This window comes from Micropterus dolomieu, linkage group LG02 (genome assembly GCF_021292245.1).
Source record: "Micropterus dolomieu isolate WLL.071019.BEF.003 ecotype Adirondacks linkage group LG02, ASM2129224v1, whole genome shotgun sequence".
NCBI lineage: Eukaryota > Metazoa > Chordata > Actinopteri > Centrarchiformes > Centrarchidae > Micropterus > Micropterus dolomieu.
The window spans coordinates 29,448,848-29,470,295 of NC_060151.1; the positions used below are offsets into that span (position 1 = coordinate 29,448,848).

General features: G+C 40.0%; 1 protein-coding gene and 1 long non-coding RNA gene across 2 annotated transcripts; one reads left to right on the top strand and one right to left on the bottom strand.

The window, feature by feature from the left end:
* The first annotated feature begins 451 nt into the window (after positions 1-451).
* Positions 452-14,931, top strand: LOC123961909 (polyserase-2-like). The gene is made up of 11 exons (XM_046037706.1): positions 452-509; positions 4,003-4,023; positions 4,178-4,340; positions 6,358-6,632; positions 7,571-7,716; positions 7,798-8,050; positions 8,928-9,093; positions 11,123-11,397; positions 12,308-12,453; positions 12,536-12,786; positions 14,193-14,931. The coding sequence occupies exons 1-10, from the start codon at positions 455-457 to the stop codon at positions 12,761-12,763; spliced, it is 1,728 nt and encodes a 575-aa protein (XP_045893662.1). The 5' UTR covers positions 452-454; the 3' UTR covers positions 12,764-12,786; positions 14,193-14,931.
* Positions 14,101-17,459, bottom strand: LOC123962249. The gene is made up of 3 exons (XR_006822886.1): positions 17,250-17,459; positions 17,012-17,074; positions 14,101-14,328 (listed from the first exon to the last, which is right to left on the bottom strand). It is a non-coding gene; the product is annotated as an uncharacterized LOC123962249 (long non-coding RNA).
* Between the last annotated feature and the right edge of the window lie 3,989 nt (positions 17,460-21,448).

Sequence of the window (21,448 nt, forward strand, 5' to 3'; positions counted from 1 at the left end):
GTTTTATATTTAAATTGTTGTAAACCACTGTGTGATGCCAGAACTGATCTTTTCTTTTATTCAACTTGTTTTACTTTGATTGTTGAAAAGCACTTTACAAATAAATCTATAATTGTTATTGAGACAAAAAGGTTTAATCTGTAACAATGCATTGTATTTTTTAAGGTTTATCATGTTTGTTTTTAATGTAAAATCTTAATCTAAAACATTACTAGTTACTACAGGTGGTGAAAAGTACTCCAATATTATACTTAAGAACAGTACTTGAGTAAATGTACTTACCTTAGATGCGTGTCATGTTTTGTGAAACAGGTGATGTTGGGTGTGTCATTGGACAGGTGGGCCTGTGTTGGAGGTAGACAGCGAGGGAGGAAGAGAGGGAGGGATGGGAGAAGAAGAGTATAAATGCTGGTGCATTTCTGATGATTGCAGCGGAAGAATCTGACTTGCAGCGATGGCTTTCTACAAAGTGATCTGTGTGGCGACTCTGCTGACTCTCCTGACACAAGGTAAGAACCCTCCTCACTGATTTAGTAGAACATTATGACTTCTAATTTGAATTACATGTATTCTTTTTAATGGTATATGAAAAACACTGCAATAACCTCTGGGTTTAGTTTTCTGAACTTCATGCACAGCCTATTTTTTCAATTAATGTTTCTGTATTTATTGCAAGACTTTGTTTAATGTGATTCTAATTTCCCCACAATAGCATTTATGAAGCTACAGTATATCTATGCACACCTGTAATTTGTGCCTCTGATTGACAAGATGAAAAAGACACAAAATCTTCCACTTGCAGAATCTTCTTATATAAATATTAAAATGTTTTAAGTTGATCCAGATTTGAGGTCTTTCATTAAGTGGTAAGCCCCATGTGCATGTAATAAGACCCACTGAAGTCTATAGATAACCCCTGATTGGTGTGAATGCTCGAATAATGTTCTTCTACACAAGCCTAAACCAAATCCCTTGAAAAAGCACATTCAATCACCTGTTTGAATTGTATCCGATGAGCCTAGTGTTGAGCAAAATCTTCAACGATGTCCTTAGAAGAAAATCCAAAAGAATCTAATTTGGGAGCTATGCTACCCTCTTTTCCTGTTCCTTTCTCAACTGTCTCCTCTTGCAACAACTTTTATGTTTGAATGGCATGACTAGCTTGAAGGTGTGCTCTGCTGATCTGCTTGTCAGATTTTACACTTCACCCATAGACTGTATTAAAAAAGTCTTGTCTTCTTGTCACATGATCAAATGTGACTTCCAATCCAATATGCACATATTACCTAGCAACCGTCATTGCATACATAGGCCATGTGAATAAGATAATATTCATTCTGTACAATCTGTGGAATATATTTATATTATCCTTTGCTTGCTACAGGATAAAGATATCCTCAGGGCTGGACATTAACACTTGACATTAACACTTTGGCGTGTTGAAAAACACTGAAATAACAAATGAATTGCAATGTGACACTACGACACTACAACTCCCATGAGTTCTACCTGCACATCGTGTTTGCTCATTGGTCCATTAGTGAAGCATATATTCTTGAGCGCTACTGACACCGTAAACAAGAACACGCTGTGGAAATTAAACCCGGGGACTGGCCGTCGGACCGAGGGCTGTATGGCCTGCCGTTAATTATAAATTTAACCAGCGGCAGCGATGACAAAGCAAGCTTTTTTAATATCACGAGAATCCACACAACATGCGCGTCTCACCTCTCTCCCGAGGGTGCATACTCCAAATATGACATCCAGACTTTCGTCTAAGTGAATATAAAAGTTGAATCTGTCACGGGGCAGCCACAATCCCTCAGACCTGTGGACCGTCAGCCTCCTGATGATCTCCGTCACCGCACGCGACTGCTCGCATGCGCACACACACATCAACACAGCGGTCAGTCAGTGCGTGAGTGTGCGTGGCCGAGCAGTGTGGAGAAGAAATGCACAGCAGACCGAGAGAAAGAGAAAAGGCAGAGCTGAGATAAAGAAAAGGCATGAGGAAAGTGCCCTTAAATGCTGTGAAATTACAGATATATTCATGATTAAGCAGAGTTGCCTTTATATCACATTAAATCGTCTTGTCACAACTACATTTCCAGAGTTGATTATTAAAATATAGAAGGATATGTTTTAATAAAAGTTGTCATGCCATAGGAAAGCAGAAGATGCTTCTGTATGGAAATAATCTGGGAAAAGTTAATGATAAACATAAATCCAGTCAGAGCTCTGAGGAAATGATACTGGTGAATTTTTTTTTCAGTTTACTTTTTATCTTTTTAATTAAACTTTTACACACATGCAGCAGTTTTATAATATAAAATAAGAAGCTACTATCTTAATGTGTTTATCTTAATAGATTGAATTAAAAAAAGTTAATGTCAAGCCCTGGATATCCTATCACTTCAGCATTGTTTATGTATAAAGTGACATGGGAATCTGATGTTTGATGAATTAATGTTTTGAATGTATCCTGGAATGTAGCTCAACAACAACAATAAAAATGTTTTCCCCTATTAGGCTAATAATATTTGTGACGCAGCCTGTCTAACGGAGGCTACTGACCATGATATTGCTACATTTTGGTTGAAGATCACCTAAACTGACTGAAAAAACTGCTGAAGCATAGGAACTATTAAAGTGCATAGGTTTATAACTAAATTAAAATAAATGAATTTATCATTGAGGTGAACATCAGGTGTTACTTCAGTCATGCCTACATGTGTGCTGATTCAGCAGGGATGAAATGAAATGAGAAAAGTTGATATACAGGAGAAACGTGTCTGCCAGCAATACAGAATGCCCGAGAGCTGCACTGCATCATATTACACTATATTGTTTATATTTTGAACCCGGATGTTGTTTTTCTCTTTATATAAATAAAATACATTTCCTCAATAAATTGGTGCAGAAAAAATCACCAGATTGCAGGGAATTAAGTGTTTAAAACTTTAAATTTTCAGGTGAAAACATGACAGATTTCTGGGCTAGGCAAAGACCCCATTGTTTCAAGAGCCTGACAAAGCCCCTGGCTGAAATGCATTTTTACCATGTAGCTGACGAACTTCAGCTCCTAACCTGGTAGGGGTACAGTGGGGGCCCCAGTGTGGCTGCAGTGTCTGCACTGTCTATACCTATGTCCCTGTTTCCAGGACATTTTTCATATTCAAATGAATGGACAGAATATTAAATGTTTATACTGTTATCTAGTCATTCATACTTTGAGCTAGAAAAAATGTTCCACATCTTCAACTTTTTCAGGGACAGACTGTTCGCAGGAGGGCCAACTGACAGAGTTGGAATTCACTTCAAAATCTTCTTAGAAATTGTTCTTCAAGTAACTCTCCTTGTCATAATGTTTACTCTTCATACATCATGTTTACACCACAATGTAGGGGATGTTGTGCTGGTGCTGACATGTATTTATTTAAGCAAACAGACTCGCACAATTGGCGCCACAAACTTATTGTATCTAAACTGGTGTAACCGGCTGCCTCGAGTATGTACTAGTATGTATGTGAATAGCTTAGATAAACCGAAGGACCAAACAATTTTAACCTGTTTAAAGGATTATTTGAAGTTGCTGTACCAACACAGCGATGACATATTTGTTTGCAAAACTTTAGCTGAGGACAAGAAGAACATTTGTTCACTGAACAGTTAGTCATCCACGATCAGAATGAGCCCTCCTCCATGTTACAGCAAATCCTTATTTTACTGAATGTGGCAGAAATTGGGAAAAATTAAGACTTAACAAATGCAAAGTCAGTTTCTGTAACTGGAAAATTATTTTTCAGTCTGTTAGCTGAGAGAGAAAAAGGGCTGAAGGTTTGCCTGTTAAACAGTTTTGTGTTTGAACGAGTTTAGTAAGAAATGTTACAAATGATGACAAAATTCCTCGCATGTAAATACCACGTCAATATAACTAAGACATATCAGTAAATATATACACCATTACTTTATCTAAAATATTTTTTTGTTTTATGTTTTCAGAGTCTCACTCACAACTAAGTGGTAAGTCAAAGTTTCTACGGTCACTTTTTTACTTCCTGTCTGTCTGTCTGTCATTGGCACTGCCATTTTAAACATGTTTTTGAGACATAAATATGTTGTTAATAGCTTCATTATTGTTATTAATTTCCCACTTTGTCTTTGTCTCTCTCCTCAGTGTGTGGTCAGCCTCCGCTCAACACCAGGATTGTTGGAGGACAGGTGGCCCCTGCAGGCAACTGGCCCTGGCAGGCCAGTCTGCAAAACTCTGGGACCCACTTCTGTGGAGGAACCCTCATTAACAATCAATGGGTGCTGACTGCTGCTCAGTGCTGCGCAAGGTAAGCACTGAGGATGAGGCTGCAACAAAAGACAACATGCCATGCAGTGGCGTAAACAGCCTGTCTAAGGCAGTGGTTCCCAACTAACTGACCAAGGAGAAAATCTGTGTTTCAACCTGTGATGATGTGTAGCAGCAGACAATGCTTCATTTTGAGGGGTCACCAGCAAAAAAAGATCCTTTCTACAAATATAAGAGGCAGGAAAAAACATTAAAGAGGGGTAGCAAGAGTTTAGGATGCATTTAAGGGTTTATTTTTGACCTAAGTAGCTTGATCTGTAGGCAAGTTTGGCATCTGAAGCTTTTGTGGTTTCCGTACACCGATTCCTATTAACCAATCAGGTTTGAGCAGGTTTTGATTGAGGTTAACAGTCGGTGTGGAGAGCAAAAGACGTGGAACACAGTACCCCCTAATGCAATCTCAGAACCCATGGCTATCATCTGACAGCAATTTAGCTTCTATTAGTTTTGTAGACTGGTTGCTGTGAAACAATCCGGTCATAGACGTCTCCAACTCCATTCGGACTGTAAAGGAGCGAGGAGCGATCTCTAAGGAGCTATGAGCGAAGATACACGAGTGCAGCCCTGGCGGAAGTCTTTTAGTGACCAACACACCCTTTTATTGGATAGCCGTTATTGATTGGACGCTGCAGCCGAACAGACTGATCTGATATATGGCAACACTGTTTCATACTGGAGTGAAGACAGATAGGCCTAATTAAACTCAAGTTTTATTTGTGATTTCTTTATGATTCGCCGTCTTGTTAAAATCTGTGTTCACAGTCGGTCTGAACAACAAAAGCACCACAAACAACTTCCTTCATTTATTAGAAAGATTTTTCTTTTTTGTCATTTCACCCATTACCTTTTATTATGGAGACAATTAAAGTCAGAGAGAATCTGTCAGCAAGAAACACTTTCCACATCATTTATTGTCATTTCCATTCAGTTGCTTGAGGCTGATCATTCCTGAGTGTTTAGTCCAAATATAGAGGACAATGCTTTGCAGTGATAACCGTGTGCCTTTATTAGTATCAGCTCAGTGCACATGTGGGCAGACCCAAATTCCATCAATAGTCATTCCAGCTGACAGCTTGGATCAGCTGATTTAGTTGTGATCAACTGCCATCATCAGAAACGCGCTTCACTTGACGCTTTGGAGGAAAGGACATCTCCTGACTCTAAAACCACATTTCTTCATTCCTTCTCACCTCGTATGATTTCCTTGAGTCTCTCCATGTGGGTGGGACTAAGATGCAAGAAAAAGACGCAAGTGAGGGAAACGTGGATTCAGTTAATAGAACTGGGATGCACCCATTGTCTGCTGCATGTAAAATGAAGTCTTGGCCCAGATATAAACTAGCCACACCAGGAGCCAGAACATTACCTGTTGCTCCCAGAGGCTAAATCCTTGTCAGTTGATGGCCGATGGGTTCAGAGACTGCCAAGTCGTGTCCTTCAATGAATCGTGTCGTCCAGAGATATAGGCATTTCTTAATTCCATGTGTCTTTGTTCCCTCTCCCTTACGAGTTAATAGAGTTTAAGCTTTTGGTCTGAGACACAGGGACAGACCTCATTTTTGAGCTGTTTTATCGCTTCCATGTACACTGGGAGAAAAGATGGTTTTGCTGTAAAAAAAAAAAAAGCTCAGTTCATTCTTAGTTTTCTGTTGGTCTACACTTCAACAGATTCAAAGAACACGGACTACATTTGCAGACTGAATGATTAATTCAGTAACTATTAATAATAATTAATAATTAAGGGAACAATTTATGTAATTAGGACTTGAGGTCATGAAAAAGTATATTGAGCATGTGAATGACTAAGATGAGGGAATATTTAAAATATTAGGATACAAGTTACTAACTTGTGGAAAATATATCTCCCTGTTGCAACATCTATAAAGTTCCATACAAACTAGACGTGGTTAACAATGGACTTTGGTCTCTGTTGAAGTGCTCTTGCCTACAGTTCTGCTTTTCATGTCTTTGCACTGTTTTGTTTCTGATTACCTCAGTTCAGGCGTAAGCACAAGCACTCTGGTTGTGTCTCTGGGTCTCCAGAGTCTACAGGGATCAAACCCCAATCAAGTGTCTCGGACAGTATCACAGATCATCATTCATCCCAACTTTAACTCTGGAACTTTTGATAACAACATCTGCCTCCTGAAGCTCTCCTCACCCGTGACTTTCACCACCTACATTCAGCCCGTCTGTCTGGCAGCCACAGGCAGCAACTTCTACAAGGGGACTGTCTCCTGGGCCACCGGCTGGGGCAATGTTGGATCTGGAGGTGGGTCAGAAAGGACCTGGATTACATTTATTCTCAGTGATAGCTTGATTACAATTGGTGGCAATAACTATGTTTTCTCAGGATTCATCGAGTGATAAGCAGGTTTGAGCCCAAACGCACAACAGTGGAGAGCTGACATCAGTTTGCAAGGTTTATTAGCAAAAAGCAGAATAATGTGACTTCCATGGAAGCATGGTACAAAATTAAAACAAAGGTTATCAACCTTGACTTTGCTTGATAACCCTGAGTTAAATCTGAGTTGGCCTCAAACGATGTTACCTGGATAAGCCAGTTACCTTGCTTCATTGTGCAGGCCACTGGTAGAGAAAATCAACAAACAAGATTGCAAAACTTAAAAAGTCTGGATGGCATCGTCCTGGCCTCCAGCACCACCATGAGGAATCTTGGAGTTATCTTTGATCATCACATGTCCAACATCCTGTCTCAAAATGATGTAAAAACTAGTCCGTGTATTTGTTACTTCTAGGCTGGATTACTGTAATTTCTTGTTATTAGGCTGCTTTAATGAACCCATTAAGGTTCGTCAGCTGATCCAAAATGCAGAATGCAGGGTTACTTGTGGTTCCTAGAGTCTCCAAAAGTAGACTAGGAGCCAGAGCGTTCAGCTATCAAGCTCCTCTCCTGTGGAACCAGGTTCCAGTTTGGGTTCAGGAGGCAGACACCATCTCCACATTTAAGAGTAGGCTTAAGACTTTCCTCTTTGCTAAAGCTTATAGTTAGGGGCTGGCTAAGACATTATAAAACCGCTGACATGGTCCTGTAGGTTCAAGTAGTGAGAATGTCTGTTTGATCCACAGAGGAACACCTGGAAACACTTGAGGTGTGCCACAGATCACTGATAAAACTGCCAATTTTGTTTGAAACCATTTAAAAAGATGTGAACACTTATTTATTAACCTGAATTTGTGTCTCTTCAGTGTCCCTTCCTTTCCCACAAAACCTAATGGAGGTGCAGCAGCCGATTGTAGGAAACAGAGAGTGTAACTGTAACTACGGAGTGGGTGTGGTCACAGACAACATGATGTGCACCGGGTTCAGTGCTGGAGGAAAGGGCATCTGTCAGGTGATCATTTTTACACCTGTGTTTGTGTCAGATTTCACTTTCTGCAAAGATTCCTTCTCCTAAATGTTTCTCTCCTTTAAGGGGGATGGAGGAGGTCCGCTGGTGAGCAAGCAGGGCGGTCGCTGGATCCAGTCGGGAATCACTAGTTTTACCAGTAGTAGAGGCTGTGCCCAGCCTAATCTCCCATCAGGCTACACCCGAGTGTCCCAGTATCAGTCCTGGATCAACAGCCAGATCACCAGCAACCAGCCAGGCTTCATCACCTTTACCTCCGCTGGGACCGACGGTGACCTCAGCATTACCTGCCCTGGCCTGCCACTATCAATACCCCAAGGTAAGTGCCTACCACGTCCAGACTTTGATTTTTAACTCTACATTTCGCCTTGGAAAGCTTAATATTAGATTTATTTTCTTCTTCTACTAACAAACAGTTTCATATTTTGTTTCAGAATGTATTTGAATGGTGAAGTGTTCATTTACTGTTGTACATCATGAATTTCATGGCAGCATCATGGTTGTTTATAAAACAATAACGTTAAATAATTGTGATCACAGGAGTACGACTCTTCATAAAGAGTAAACCTGACTTCATGTGTAAAATCAGTGGAGTGCCCCTTTAACTTCTGCTACTGTCTTGTTTTTGTGACATTAAGGTGTCATCAGGGACTGGAGCAATAACAGTAGTAGTTGTAGCATTAATACAACTCATTAGGATTAGTAGTAATAAGATTAGCAGCAGTGGAATAACATATATTAATTTCAGCCCATCCTCATTAAAAAAGCGTCAGTATAGGTTCATTATTCAAGCAGCGTATTACGACTCATATTTACGCTTATTGTTAGGCTGTGACCTCTAGTGGTCATACGACATAACAAAAGAGGAAGACAGCAGACATATTTTGGTTATTGAAGGCTTTCTTGGTCATAATGATTTCTAGGGGAATTTTTATTTTATTTAAAAAAATGTATCCCATGTAAATGAAGCATGACACATTTTATATTTACACATTGCTGTTTCAAGCAAGTGTGTCTCACCTACAACTAGATGCTAAGTCAAAGTTTACTGCTCACTTTTGACTTCTTGTCCATCTGTCATTTTGATGTTTTAAACATGTTGTAGTACGTAAACTTTTTTTTAACTTTCATTGTTGTTAGTATTTGCTGTCAACCCCGTATTGTTCACCCTGTGTATTTATTGTCTCTCTCCTCAGTTTGTGGTCAGCCAACACTCAACACCAAGATTGTTGGAGGACAAGTGGCCTCTGCAGGCAGCTGGCCCTGGCAGGCCAGTCTGCAAACCTCTACAGGGTTCCACTTCTGTGGAGGAACCCTCATTAACAATCAATGGGTGCTGACTGCTGCTAACTGCTTTGCAAGGTAAGCAGTGAGGGTAGGGTCGTGACAAAAAACAACATGCCATGCAGTCCTGTAAACAGCCTGTCTAAGCCAGTGGTTCCCAAACTGGGGTCGAGACCCTAGACCTTGAGCAACTCAAATTTTAATGATTTTATCATTCTAGGTGAAAATCTACAAGAGGTCCCCAGCCAACAAGGTTGGGAAGAACTGCTCTAAGAGGCAGGGGAGAAAATGTTAAAAAAGAGGCACTTAGGCAAGAGTTTAGGCTGCATTTTAGGCCCTATGTAGCTCTTGAGCTAACCAGAAGTGGTATGACAGGGGCAGAGCAATATTCTGGTTAAACCAGCTTATTTTAATAATAACACATGTTAAAAACCATGTGATCCCTGACTTTTTGTTAGAGATCAGTTTGAACCCTGCAGCAGACAGAGGCAGAATGAAAGTTTAAGGTGATTTATTGATTCACAGATGTGCAGGGGTGTGCTGGCCCAGGGCAAGGCAGGCGGCATTGTGCCGGGGAGATTTGGTCCATGGTTCCAAAACACACTAGGCAACAGGCAGGCAGAGGAGCAGCTGAGCGGGTGTGATTTCCTGAGGCAGAGGGAAAAGGAGAAAGAGCAAGGCAAACAGACAGGCAAAATCGAGCAAATAGCTGGTTCAGGCTCAAACAGTTTCAGGTTAGGCTGGAGTGTCAAGACATACGGTTGATTTCTCAACGACCCAGCAGGGAATGGACACTGAGCCGATCCTTAAGTGTCCCCACCCCTTTGATCACCTAAGATTACAAATTTTTTAAATGGCTGATTTTGTCCCCAACACTTTTCAACACAAAGTGACGCCCTTGTAGGGGAATTATTAGAAATGGGCTGCAGGTGAGTCAGCACTCCAATCCCGCCAGGCGGAGTAACGCCCCCTCTTATCTCTGCAGCACAGAAACAGACAAAGCGACAGAAGAGCGAGCCAGAAAACAACAAATAGACAACTTTAAAATGCAACAAGCACCTGGCACTCAAACAAACAGAGAAACAAAATCAAAGTAATTTTACTCTCACACAGGACTCAAGGCAGGGGGGCACTGAAACCTTTACATTTATTAATTTCTTCCCTCAACCGAATCTCTATTAAGAGATCACTCCCAAGTCGTCACATATGGACGCATGATAAAGATGGTGTGAGTTTGTAACGCACAGGGGAGCGCCCCGTAGCGTCACAGTTTAATGCACTGGGGGAAGCTCTGTAGCATCATTTATGAAAGCTAAAAGCAGACTATTGTACGTTTGAAACTAAAAGTCAACATTGATTGTTTTCAGTTGAAGTAGCTAAGTACATACGTTACATAAGTGAAGTAATTAAAGTAGCAAAGATATTTTAACCCAAACCATGATGTTTTCCTAAACCTAACCAAGAAGTTTTGTTGCTTGAACTTAACCAAAATGTGACATTTCACAACGTTAACCCATCCATCCATCGTCAACCACTTATCCTGCGTACAGGGTCGCTGGAGCCAATCCCAGCTGGCATCGGATGAAAGGCAGGGTACACCCTGGACAGGTTGCCAGTCCATCGCATGGCCACACATAGACGAACAACCACTCACGCTCACACCTAAGGACAATTTAGGGTCACCAATTAACCTAGTCTGCATGTCTTTGGATGGCGGGAGGAAGCCGGAGAGAACCCACGCAGACACGGGGAGAACATGCAAACTCCACACAGAAATGTCGGGGCAACTGGGGTTTGAACCCACGACCTTCTTGCCGTGAGGCGATAGTGCTAACCACTGCAACACCGTGCCGCCCAACAACGTTAACCTCACCATTTAATTTTGAAAGTCCAACTGATGTTTCAAATTAATTCTTGCTAACTTCATTGAAACGTCATGAAAAAGTTAACTGAGCACATGAACGACTACGTGGGGGGAATGATTTCTCCCTGTTGCCACATCTGTCAGGCTCCATACAACCTAGACTAGATGTAGTCTTTAAGTGGTCTTGACTACAGTTCTGCTTTCAATGAACTTTGCACTGTTTTGTCTTACTTCTGATTACAGCACAGGCATAACCACGAGCAATCTGATTGTGGTTCTGGGTCTCCAGAGTCTACAGGGATCAAACCCCAATCAAGCGTCTCGGAGAGTATCACAGATCATCATTCATCCCAACTATAACCCCCTAAATTTGGAAAACGACCTCTGCCTCCTGAAGCTCTCCTCACCGGTAGCTTTCACTTCCTACATCCAGCCCGTCTGTCTGGCCGCCCCGGGCAGCACCTACTACAAGGGGACTCTCTCCTGGGCCACCGGCTGGGGCAAAATTGGAACTGGAGGTGGGTCGGAAAACATCTGGATTACATTTAACTGTTAACTAACTGTCTGTAGGGATCCATTTATCCTAATCTGTCGAAAAGAAAGAACAAATTTGAATATTTTACAAGTGGTGAGTGGAGTAGGATCAATATGGAGGACAGCTCTCCATGTGTCAACAGGCAGGTAGGAAGGGGTACGAGCACATTCACTGACAGCAACACTCAGCACAGAGTGAGTCATCGAGAAGTGGTAGACGTCCCGCAGATTGAACCCAATGAAAGAAAAAAGGGAAGGCCAAGAAGCGCAAATGTCTTCCACTGTCATTCCTCTGTGCAGCTCCATAGAGTTTGATTCCTCTGGTTGATCGCGCTCTGATGCCCTCTGGAGCTTCCATCTCAGAAGACAGATACGCCTAAAACTTCACACAGTCAGCGAGACGGGCGCTGAGCAGACAGGTGAACCCCCAAAGATTGTTCCCTGTTAAGAACAAACAGGCGCTGGGAACAGTAAATTAAATACATAAATAAGTAGTTCCCAAAAATCAGCAGTAATAACAGCTTGCAATTTAAAAACTACCATTACACATACACTCCCCGTTCCTGTATACCAGGACTTTTCAATTGGGCCAGATTTTAAAACCAGAGCGTGGAAAGGGAACTGATATTTTCTCATGAGTTGGGATGGGTGTCATCCTCCTTACTCTGCTGCTGCTGGGAGAGAGGGGGGCTGGTTTGTCTCAGCCAGCAGCTGAGTTTATTTGTGCCAGATTTGAATGAATGTGGCAAACTAAGCTAAACAGTTACTAAAGACAAACAGCTTTCACGGCTTTTTTAGTTTGTTTTTAATAATGTAATAAGATGAACTAGCGCTGGCCTGTGTAAAACTAAAACAAGAAAGCTTGTTTATTAACCTGAATTTGTGTCTCTTCAGTGTCCCTTCCTTTCCCAGGAAACCTCATGGAGGTGCAGCTGCCAATTGTGGGGAACAGACAGTGTAGCTGTACCTATGGATTGAGCATAGTCACAAGCAACAAGATGTGCACCGGGTTGAGTGCTGGAGGAAGGGACATCTGTCAGGTGATCATTTTTTATACCTATGTTTGTGTCAGATTTGACCTTCTGCAAAGATTCCTTCTCCTAAATGTTTCTGTCCTTTAAGGGGGATGGAGGAGGTCCACTGATCAACAAGCAGGGCGGTCGCTGGATCCAGGGGGGAATCACGAGTTTTACCAGTAGTAGAGGCTGTGCCGTGCCGAATATCCCATCAGGCTACACCCGAGTGTCCCAGTATCAGTCCTGGATCAACAGTCAGATCACCAGCTTCCAGCCAGGCTACTTCCCCTACACGTCCACTGGGACTGACGGTGACCTCAGCATCACCTGTTAATCACCAAAAACCTACACCCTAACGTAAGTGGCCCTGTCCAGACTTTGATTTGATTTGATTTTTGATTTGGAAACCCCTTGGAAAGCTTTAAAATTATATTTTTTCTTCTTGTATAAAATACAATCTGGGATCTGGATAATATTAGGATTGTTTCGAAATTTGGCACTTTGGTTGTTGATCTTAACATTAGCTAATAATCTCAAGAAGAAATCTCCCCATTAACACCCTGAAATGTAGGTTGAGGTACAGAAGTTACATTTACATTAACTCATTTGGCAGGCGCTTTTATCCAAAGCGACAAAGTTAGTGCACTAAGAAACTAACAAGGTGAAAGTGTTTCTTTTGTTTCTCTTTTGTTTTGTGTTTACACACAATTTTTTTAACACAATTTTGAATCCCGAAGTCGATTGTTGTATGCTACATAACGGCCTCTTACATGCAGAAGATCTTCCACAGTTATTTTACTGAGAGAAGGAACTCCTGAAGTTCAACGACTGACGATCAACGACTGTTGGTTGCTGTGTATTTTAATACCTAGTGTACTTCGTGTTTTGTTTTGGTACCACGCTGCTGGGCCCTTACCTGTGTTAGTTCCTGTCACTGTGTTCAATATCACAAGCAATACTTTATCATGACCAAAGTTCACAGATGGGTTCTGTGTGATAAAGTATTAGTCACATTGTATCTCGCCACGTCAATCAGGACCTTATAGATCTCGTTCTTTGTACCTTTTCCCTTTCCTCATACTAATACACAATACACACACACACACACACGCTACACTAAAATATTCTACTTAAGTAAAATTTACTTTGCCAAAGCAATGGTGCAAAAAAATGTCAGAGACCTTTTATGTTATAATGAGAAGTTTAGAGAAAGTATTTGCTTCATAATGAAACTGTGGCGGAACAGATTAGGCTGTGGCAGGCTGCACTGGACTGGGGGAGCTTGGCTCCTCTTAATAAGACGGGATATACTATTTTTACCATTCACTTCTATTTTTCTGTATCATCATTCAGTCTTTAGCTGTGCTCAACACCAATTTGGTACAGACAGGTGTGTGTACTGGTTATTGAATATGGTTGTTTTTAAAGTGCTGAAGACAAGTTTTGGGTTTTTAACTGACCTGGACCCGAGCTTTTTTCTAAATCAACTCTTTTCTGATTTCTTACTACTGTTGCGTTTGATAATTTCTCATTATTCCATAATTGCTGCATGTAACAATGTGACTGCTGTTCAGGAAAAGTTGTACAGTCTCGCTTTGAAATGAGCACATTTCAAGGCCTTTCGGGAAATATGCTTTTTCACTTAATACAATCACAAGAGAGCTTGAACATTTGGAGAAACTAAGAAAGTGTATTTTTTAAAAAGTGACATTATTTTCTGTTTCAGAAATTTGGACTTGAACATATCTGTCCTGTTTGTTCAGGGTGATCTGGTGGTGCCTCCTCCAACAACAACTGCACCAGCACTGCTGCCACCAACATACCAACTACCAGCGGGGGCGCTCCTGCTCACTCCCCCTTCTTCAAATTCCTCATCTCTGGATGGCATCTGCTTTTTCTCTATAATGAAGGGTGTAAAATAAAATGAATAAAAATGAATTGTTTAAGCAGCACCGAACAAATGTAGGTATATGTATCCTGGCATACCAGCGTGTCAAGGTTTTTGAAGGATCCAGATGTTACGCAAAGACAAAATGATGATTTGTCCTTTACATAAAACTTCCCCTTCAAATAACTGAAAACAGGATGGTGTTTATTGATTACATTGCAGACAGGATTAAACTCATGCAGTTGTGGAGTTTCCTACAGTTGTTAACAAATGGATTCAAAAACTTAAGGAGCATATTTTAGAGGTCAGAGGAACACATGTCCATCATCTACCTATCTGAGCTAGTGTACCTTACTGTACAATTATATCTAAAGTGAACAAGCAGCTTTTGCTCTAAAAAATACTTAAACTGAACTTTACATTGATAATAATTCAGTTTGAAAGACAAATGTCAATATTAAGTCTTGTCCTGTCCTGTAGATGTGAAAGTGCTGAACTATTAACCCCTTTGATTTTTTTTATCACCATAACCTGGTTTTTAATTAACTGAAATCCTTTCTGTCGGCTTTGAGCACATGTATGAACTCAACTCATGCAGTCTAATCCAAATGTCCTGCAGTAAATCCTCCTTCTTTTTGATGGTTATAAACTGTTTGTGTTGAAACTGTTTTAGAGATGTGTTGATTCAACTGTATGGTCATTTTGGAGGCTGAAGTTGTGTTTTGTAGCCACATGCATGTATCAAAATAAAAGAATTGAACAAATCAATACTACAGTTGCTGAAGTGAATATAGTGCAAAACACACACTCATGTCAGAAAATGTGAACACATAGATAATTCATGCTATCAGAGTTGTACACCATTAGAATATAAAAAAAAATCTTGGATATTTTTCTTGTTAGGGTGTACAAAGTTATGTGAAGCCCTGAATCTAAATCTTAAGCCCTGCACCGGGGAGGATGATCGATTTTTGCTCAAAATGCAAATGAGAAAACCATGTCTGATCCCAGTATTTTGTCACCCTATCCATGCTACACACCTCCATGAAGCAAAGAGGTTCAGCTAGAATCTCAAACCAACCCTTTTGGTACTGTATGCTCAAATTAACTTACACTAGTTGGATCATTAATTTCACCCCCTCATTTTGCAAACAGACACAGAAGTTAGAAGCAGGGGTCTAGAACCTAAAATCAGCAGGGAGTGGTGTATAGCATGTATGGTCTATGGTCACAACTGTGTGGGTGTGTAAGTAGGCTGGACAGTGATGACTGTAAATGCATGTAAATGTGAGTGAACAGTTTTACTGTAGCCATACAATATAAAACTAGACAGCATTTTTCAAAGTTACTTGCTGTAATTCCTACCTGTCACCATTTAGACCCACCAAATCCAAAACACAATTACATTTAAAATTTGACTTTTTTTTGTAATGCCCTTTTTGGTGGGCAAGTGTTTTTCTTATGAAATATATTTTAACCTCTGCTACCTGAAAAACAATAAATAATAGCTTACAATTTTGCCTACTAACAAATCCCAGAACTCTGTTAAACCTTAGCTTTGAAACATAATTGTGGTCCTTTGCCCACTTTGGACCACTGTCACAATGCAATACTTCATTTAAACTTCAGCACAAACTTGGTGTATCTATATGCAAGTATAATATGGTCCAAAACTGGGACTACTTCATAGACTCAGAATCAGCTTTATTTGCCAGGTATGTGTACACATACGAGGAATTTGACTCAGGATTGTACATTGCTCACGATGTGCTTCATATACTTCATGTACTCATACAATAATACAATTATAAAATAAGATACAGAGAATACAATATATACACACACTATAAGCAGAAAAAAATTATGCAATGAATGGATGCAGGAATACATTATTATTATCATAACAATTAAATAATGTTGTACTATGGATGTGTGTTTGATCCTTATATTTGTTACTGCTGGCTGTAATCCAAATAGCCCCTCGGGGATAAAAAAAGTTTCCTTGTACCTTGTAACATGTGGAAATTATCTAAATATATGAACATACTGTAAATATGTTTATTACACATCATACAACTGAGCAAAAAGGTAGGTCAGGTTCTAGTAGTTCCTGAGTAGGGAAAATTGTAAATAGCCCTTTAAGGCAGTGCAAGCTCTGTCAGCTTCATCAGTCCAAGTCATTCTGTCAGCTGCACTGAGATTTTTACCATGACACATGGAAGAGAAATCTCATTTTGAATAACTTGGGATCCACTGTCTACAATATAACATCATTCCTACAAAGCTCATCACCTTTTTCTGTTTTTGTGTATGGTTGTTGGTTTTGAATCAGATAGGATGCCGTTTGAGAGAAAGATTTGCCCTCTGCTGTGATCACATGTCCCAGATATGTCACTTGTGTTTGAGCAAATAAACATTTAGAAAGACTAGCCTTGTGACTGTTGTGGAGAAAAAATAGCATCACAATGGTGTCAAATTTGCATGCTTCTTGTAATGGACTGCAGATCATTACGTCATCAATGTACAAGATTTTCATACCACACACTGTGGACACATGATCAAAAACAGATTTATTACCTTCTTGTTTAAGTGTATATTGCCTCACACATCATCAAATCAACAAATCATCATAAATCTGTCTTTGGGTGAACTATCAGATGTGTGGCACCTTCATCAGGCCCATATCATACTTACCCCTATTTCATTTGGCACCTCAAACAGGTCAGTCATTTTCACAGGTGAACGTTTAATGAGGGGCTGTAAAGAACCGGAACTACTTTAACATTCTTTTAACCTGACTGGTGCATGTGAATACTGTCTTCTATACATTATCATCTGTACACTCATCTATTCTCCCCATACACGGGTCTGACTTCCTCAGATCTTTACATTTCAATTCAGCAGGCTTAGCCAGTGTAACGTGTGGACTCACCCTTCAAACAGCTCAGATCGAAAGGCAAAAGAGAAACAAAACAGCTGCAGCCTCCCTTTTCCAGAAAACACCCCTCACTCATACGGCTGGTTTCTTCAGAGAGTATGCAAACACTGTCCCCCTCTTCTTCTCTTTTTAAAGTTTTGTGTTGGTCACCAAGGAGCAGCGAGCAGCCTACACTCTGATTTTTAACTGGCCTCAGCTGGTTGATTTTGGATGTGAACGGAGGGTCGAAAGTCACCGAATAGCAAGGCACCTTTCAACTGTGAATGCAATGTCACATGCAAAGGTAGAAAAGCACCAATGGAAATCCTGTTTCATCACATTTTGCCTTTACAGCTACACTGTTAAAAAGACATTAATCTGCGTGTGAACAGTAATTATAGACATCCGTTAAATGTAATGGAATAAAAATAGTTTTGCACTGAACTCATGGCTTTGTTTAGACTGATTTAAAACTTAGCCTGGATGCATAAAGTGAAATAACATACATTAATTTCCAAGGACTGCTTCACTGTAATTGTTCTATTAGCAGATAATTATAAAAAGAATTCAGGAAGCAGCTGCGTGATGTAAATGCTTTTTTTCCTGACAGTCACTATTTGCATTCATTCTTGGAGAATTAGGACCTTTCCTTTCTGCATATACCTTTGTGATTAATAAAGTTGTACACTCAATAAAGACTTCTATACACTCTAATTGGGGATGTTAGCTTCCTTCTGAAGCAGCTGTGAGCTGTACTCTATTAAAGGTGCACATTTGAGTGGATTTGTGGTGAGATTTTTGTGTTGTTTTCAGTTTTCGTTTGCCATCTCTGATGAAGAAAAGCGCGCTTTTCTCATCCCAAAAAGGTTCTGTCAGACGGTCTAAAGGGGCTCAGAAGAGCAAAAACTCAGGCTCATGCACAGCAGAGGACAGGGCAGGAAGGTTTTGTTAAAATATAATGACTTTATTCTCATTAGATTGCGATTTTATTTATATTATATATCTATTATATTTATATATTACACCTTTTGTCTCTAAATATTTATTTATAATATGTGGGAGAGATTTTGGATGTGCACAACGTTTTAGACATCAGGAAAAAAACTTCTGAAACTCAGGAGCTATTAAAGTCCAGGGGATAACTGAATTAAAATGAATTGATTAATCATTGGTGCCACATGCACATTTAAAGAGGTTTCTTCAGTCATGCCTACATGCTGACTCAGCAGAAACATATCTGACAGCAATACAAATGCCTGACAACCTTACTGCATTTTATAACACTATATGTTTTATATTTTGAATTGTGGTCTGTAACTGGATATTTTAATAAATAAAATTTAACTCAATCACTTATAGGAGGAAAAGGGGGGGGGGGGGGGGGGGGGGGGGGGGGGGGCAGTGCGGCTGCACTGTCTGCACTGTGTATATCTCTGTCCCCATTTTCTTGGACAATTATTGAAATGAATAGACAGAATGTTAAACATGTCCTTATTTTCACAATTTCTTCAGGCTTTTTCAACTGTTTTGACAACATAGTTTGAGCTAGAAACTCCATTCAAATATCTAAATGTTCCACATTGTTCCTAGTTTATCATTCAACTTTCAAATTCTACTCAAACTCTTCAAATGTCCATCTTTCTTTGAAACTTTGTTAAAATGAAAGTAAGTTAGAAAAACCTCCAAACTCATTCATCTTCAGCCTCGTCCCACTAATTCATATGTTCACATAGAAATGGCATTCAAACGTTAAAATGTTCTCAAGCCATTGGACTTTCTCAAGTTAATGGAACTTTTTCACATAAATTATTCTTTATACACAGTCGAGTTTCATGTAATTTTCTGCCCTTTTTTGACTTTATAATGAGTGTGTATGGGACAGATTGGCCACAGGAGGACCAACTGACAGACTTGGATTTCATCTAAAATCTTATTAGAAATTAGTCTTCAAGTCACTCTCCTTGTCTTCAGTTCAGTGACAGCAGTCCCAGCCAACTGCTACATAGATTTTCAGGAAAGCAGGAAAGTGGATGTGTTTAAATTGCAAACACGGACACAGTTTTGACACACAAAAATCTCACACAGCATCTTCAGGTGGATCTTCTCTCTCTGTTTACTGAGGGGATGAGAGTTACGGTCTGTTAAGCATGATGTGGTAACCTCATCATAACAGGAAAGTCACGATGAGCAAGGCTTCTCAAAACAAAACGGGAAGATAAGCCTCCACCAGTGTCTGTATCAGTAATTGTACCTTAACAGGGAACTCAGTATGAGGCTTTTTTCCAAAATAAAATCTATTCATACTGTTCGTGTCCCTGCAAGCTCTGCGGGATGCTTAAAATGAGCTAATGAGGTCAGTGTGGCATATGTACACAACACACACGCGCACGTCTTTTTCAAGTGTTTTATTAATTTTGGCGATATCGGCTCAGTCTAAACGACATTTGCAGAAGTGCAGCACGGATAACTGCATAAAGTGCCCATGAGCAAGGCACTGAACTCCAAGCTGCTTCCTGGGTGCTGCACAATGGCTGCCCACTGCTCCCTATTAGGATGGGTTAAATGCAGAAGACAAGTTTTGCATGCTGTGCACACTGTGTATAATTGTATCTGAAAATAAAAGTTGATTATATCAATATTATCTACTTTCAACTGCAAACTCCAGTCAAACCTTAAAATATTCCACATTTGTCATACAGTAAAGGTAGTATTCTGATTCATACTAATCAAACCATTACAAACTTTAGCAATATGAGGTTTATTCAAATTTAAAATCAAATTTAGATTATTTAGTAAAGCCAGCAATGCAGTCAGTTTTTCAACAATCCTTAAAATATTCCACATCTTTCATACATTTGTATTATTTGTATGTATTTATCAAGCCAGAAATCTAGTATAGCGCAAGTCTAGTCAAGTTGAATTATGCTTGAATTGAAAATTAAAGGCTCTGAATTTATTTTAACACAGACCTATAATTCTGCAACTTAAAGCCACCTTAAAAATTTACTTTCTTATTCTTTTCAGTCTGTCCTTGTAGTAGGAGTTTTTTGTAAGCATGCAATTAATTAAGTAATATTTGTTTATGTGAACTATAGCCAAGACATATCAGTAAATATAAATACACAATTACTGATTTGTTTTGTTTTATGTTTTCAGAGTCTCACTCACAACTCAGTGTTAAGTCAAAGTTTCTACGGTCACTTTTTTACTTCCTGTCTGTTTTTCAACATTTTAAACATGTTTTTGGGACGTAAATCTGTTGTTAATACCTTCTTTACTTTCTTTAATCTAATTATTTCCCAACTTCGTCTCTGTCTGTCTCCTCAGTCTGTGGTCGACCTACACTCAACACCAAGATTGTTGGAGGACAGGTGGCCCCTGCAGGCAGCTGGCCCTGGCAGGCCAGTCTACGAACCTCTGGGTCCCACTTCTGCGCAGGAACCCTCATTAACAATCAATGGGTGCTGACTGCTGGTCAGTGCTGTGCAAGGTAAGCAGAGAGGGTAGGGCGGCGACAAATAAACAACATGTCATACAGTGGCGTAAACAGCCTGTCTAAGGCAGTGGTTTCTAAATTGGGGGCAGGAATCTCTCCAAGCGGTCGCAAGATAAATCTGAGAGGTCTTGAGAGGACAGAAAACAAATGTTTTTCTGCTACTGAAATTTGACTGATATCACCATCCAAGGAGAAAATGTGTGTTGTTTAAATCTTTGATGATGTGTATCAGCAGACAATGATTCATTAGCCAAAAAGGATGGGTACTGTTTCTCTAAGAGGCAGGGAAAGAAAATTAAAGAGGATTATTCTAGAAAGAGTTTAGGATGCATTTTATGGTTCATTTTTGAGAGGTCATATTATGCTTTTTGGCTTTTGCCTTCTCCTTTATTTAGTTATAAATCTTTTTTGGTGCATGTAACAGGTTTGCAAAGTGAAAAAGCCCAAAGTCCACCCCAAAGGGAGTTCCCATCTCCCACAAAAAACTCTGCTCTGAACTGCCTGAAAGCAGCTCGTTTGTAGTCCAGCCGTTTCCCTTTCATCCCTGTGACAACACAGCAAAATGCGCTTCATCGTGTGGAGACCAAAAGAGGTGGAACTCGTTGCCCCTAACGCAGTCTTTAAACCCACTATGGTCTGACAGCTATTTAGCTTTTATTAGTTTTGTAAACTGGTTACTGTGAAACAATCCAGTCATCTGTGGCGGTTTTGGGGGGGA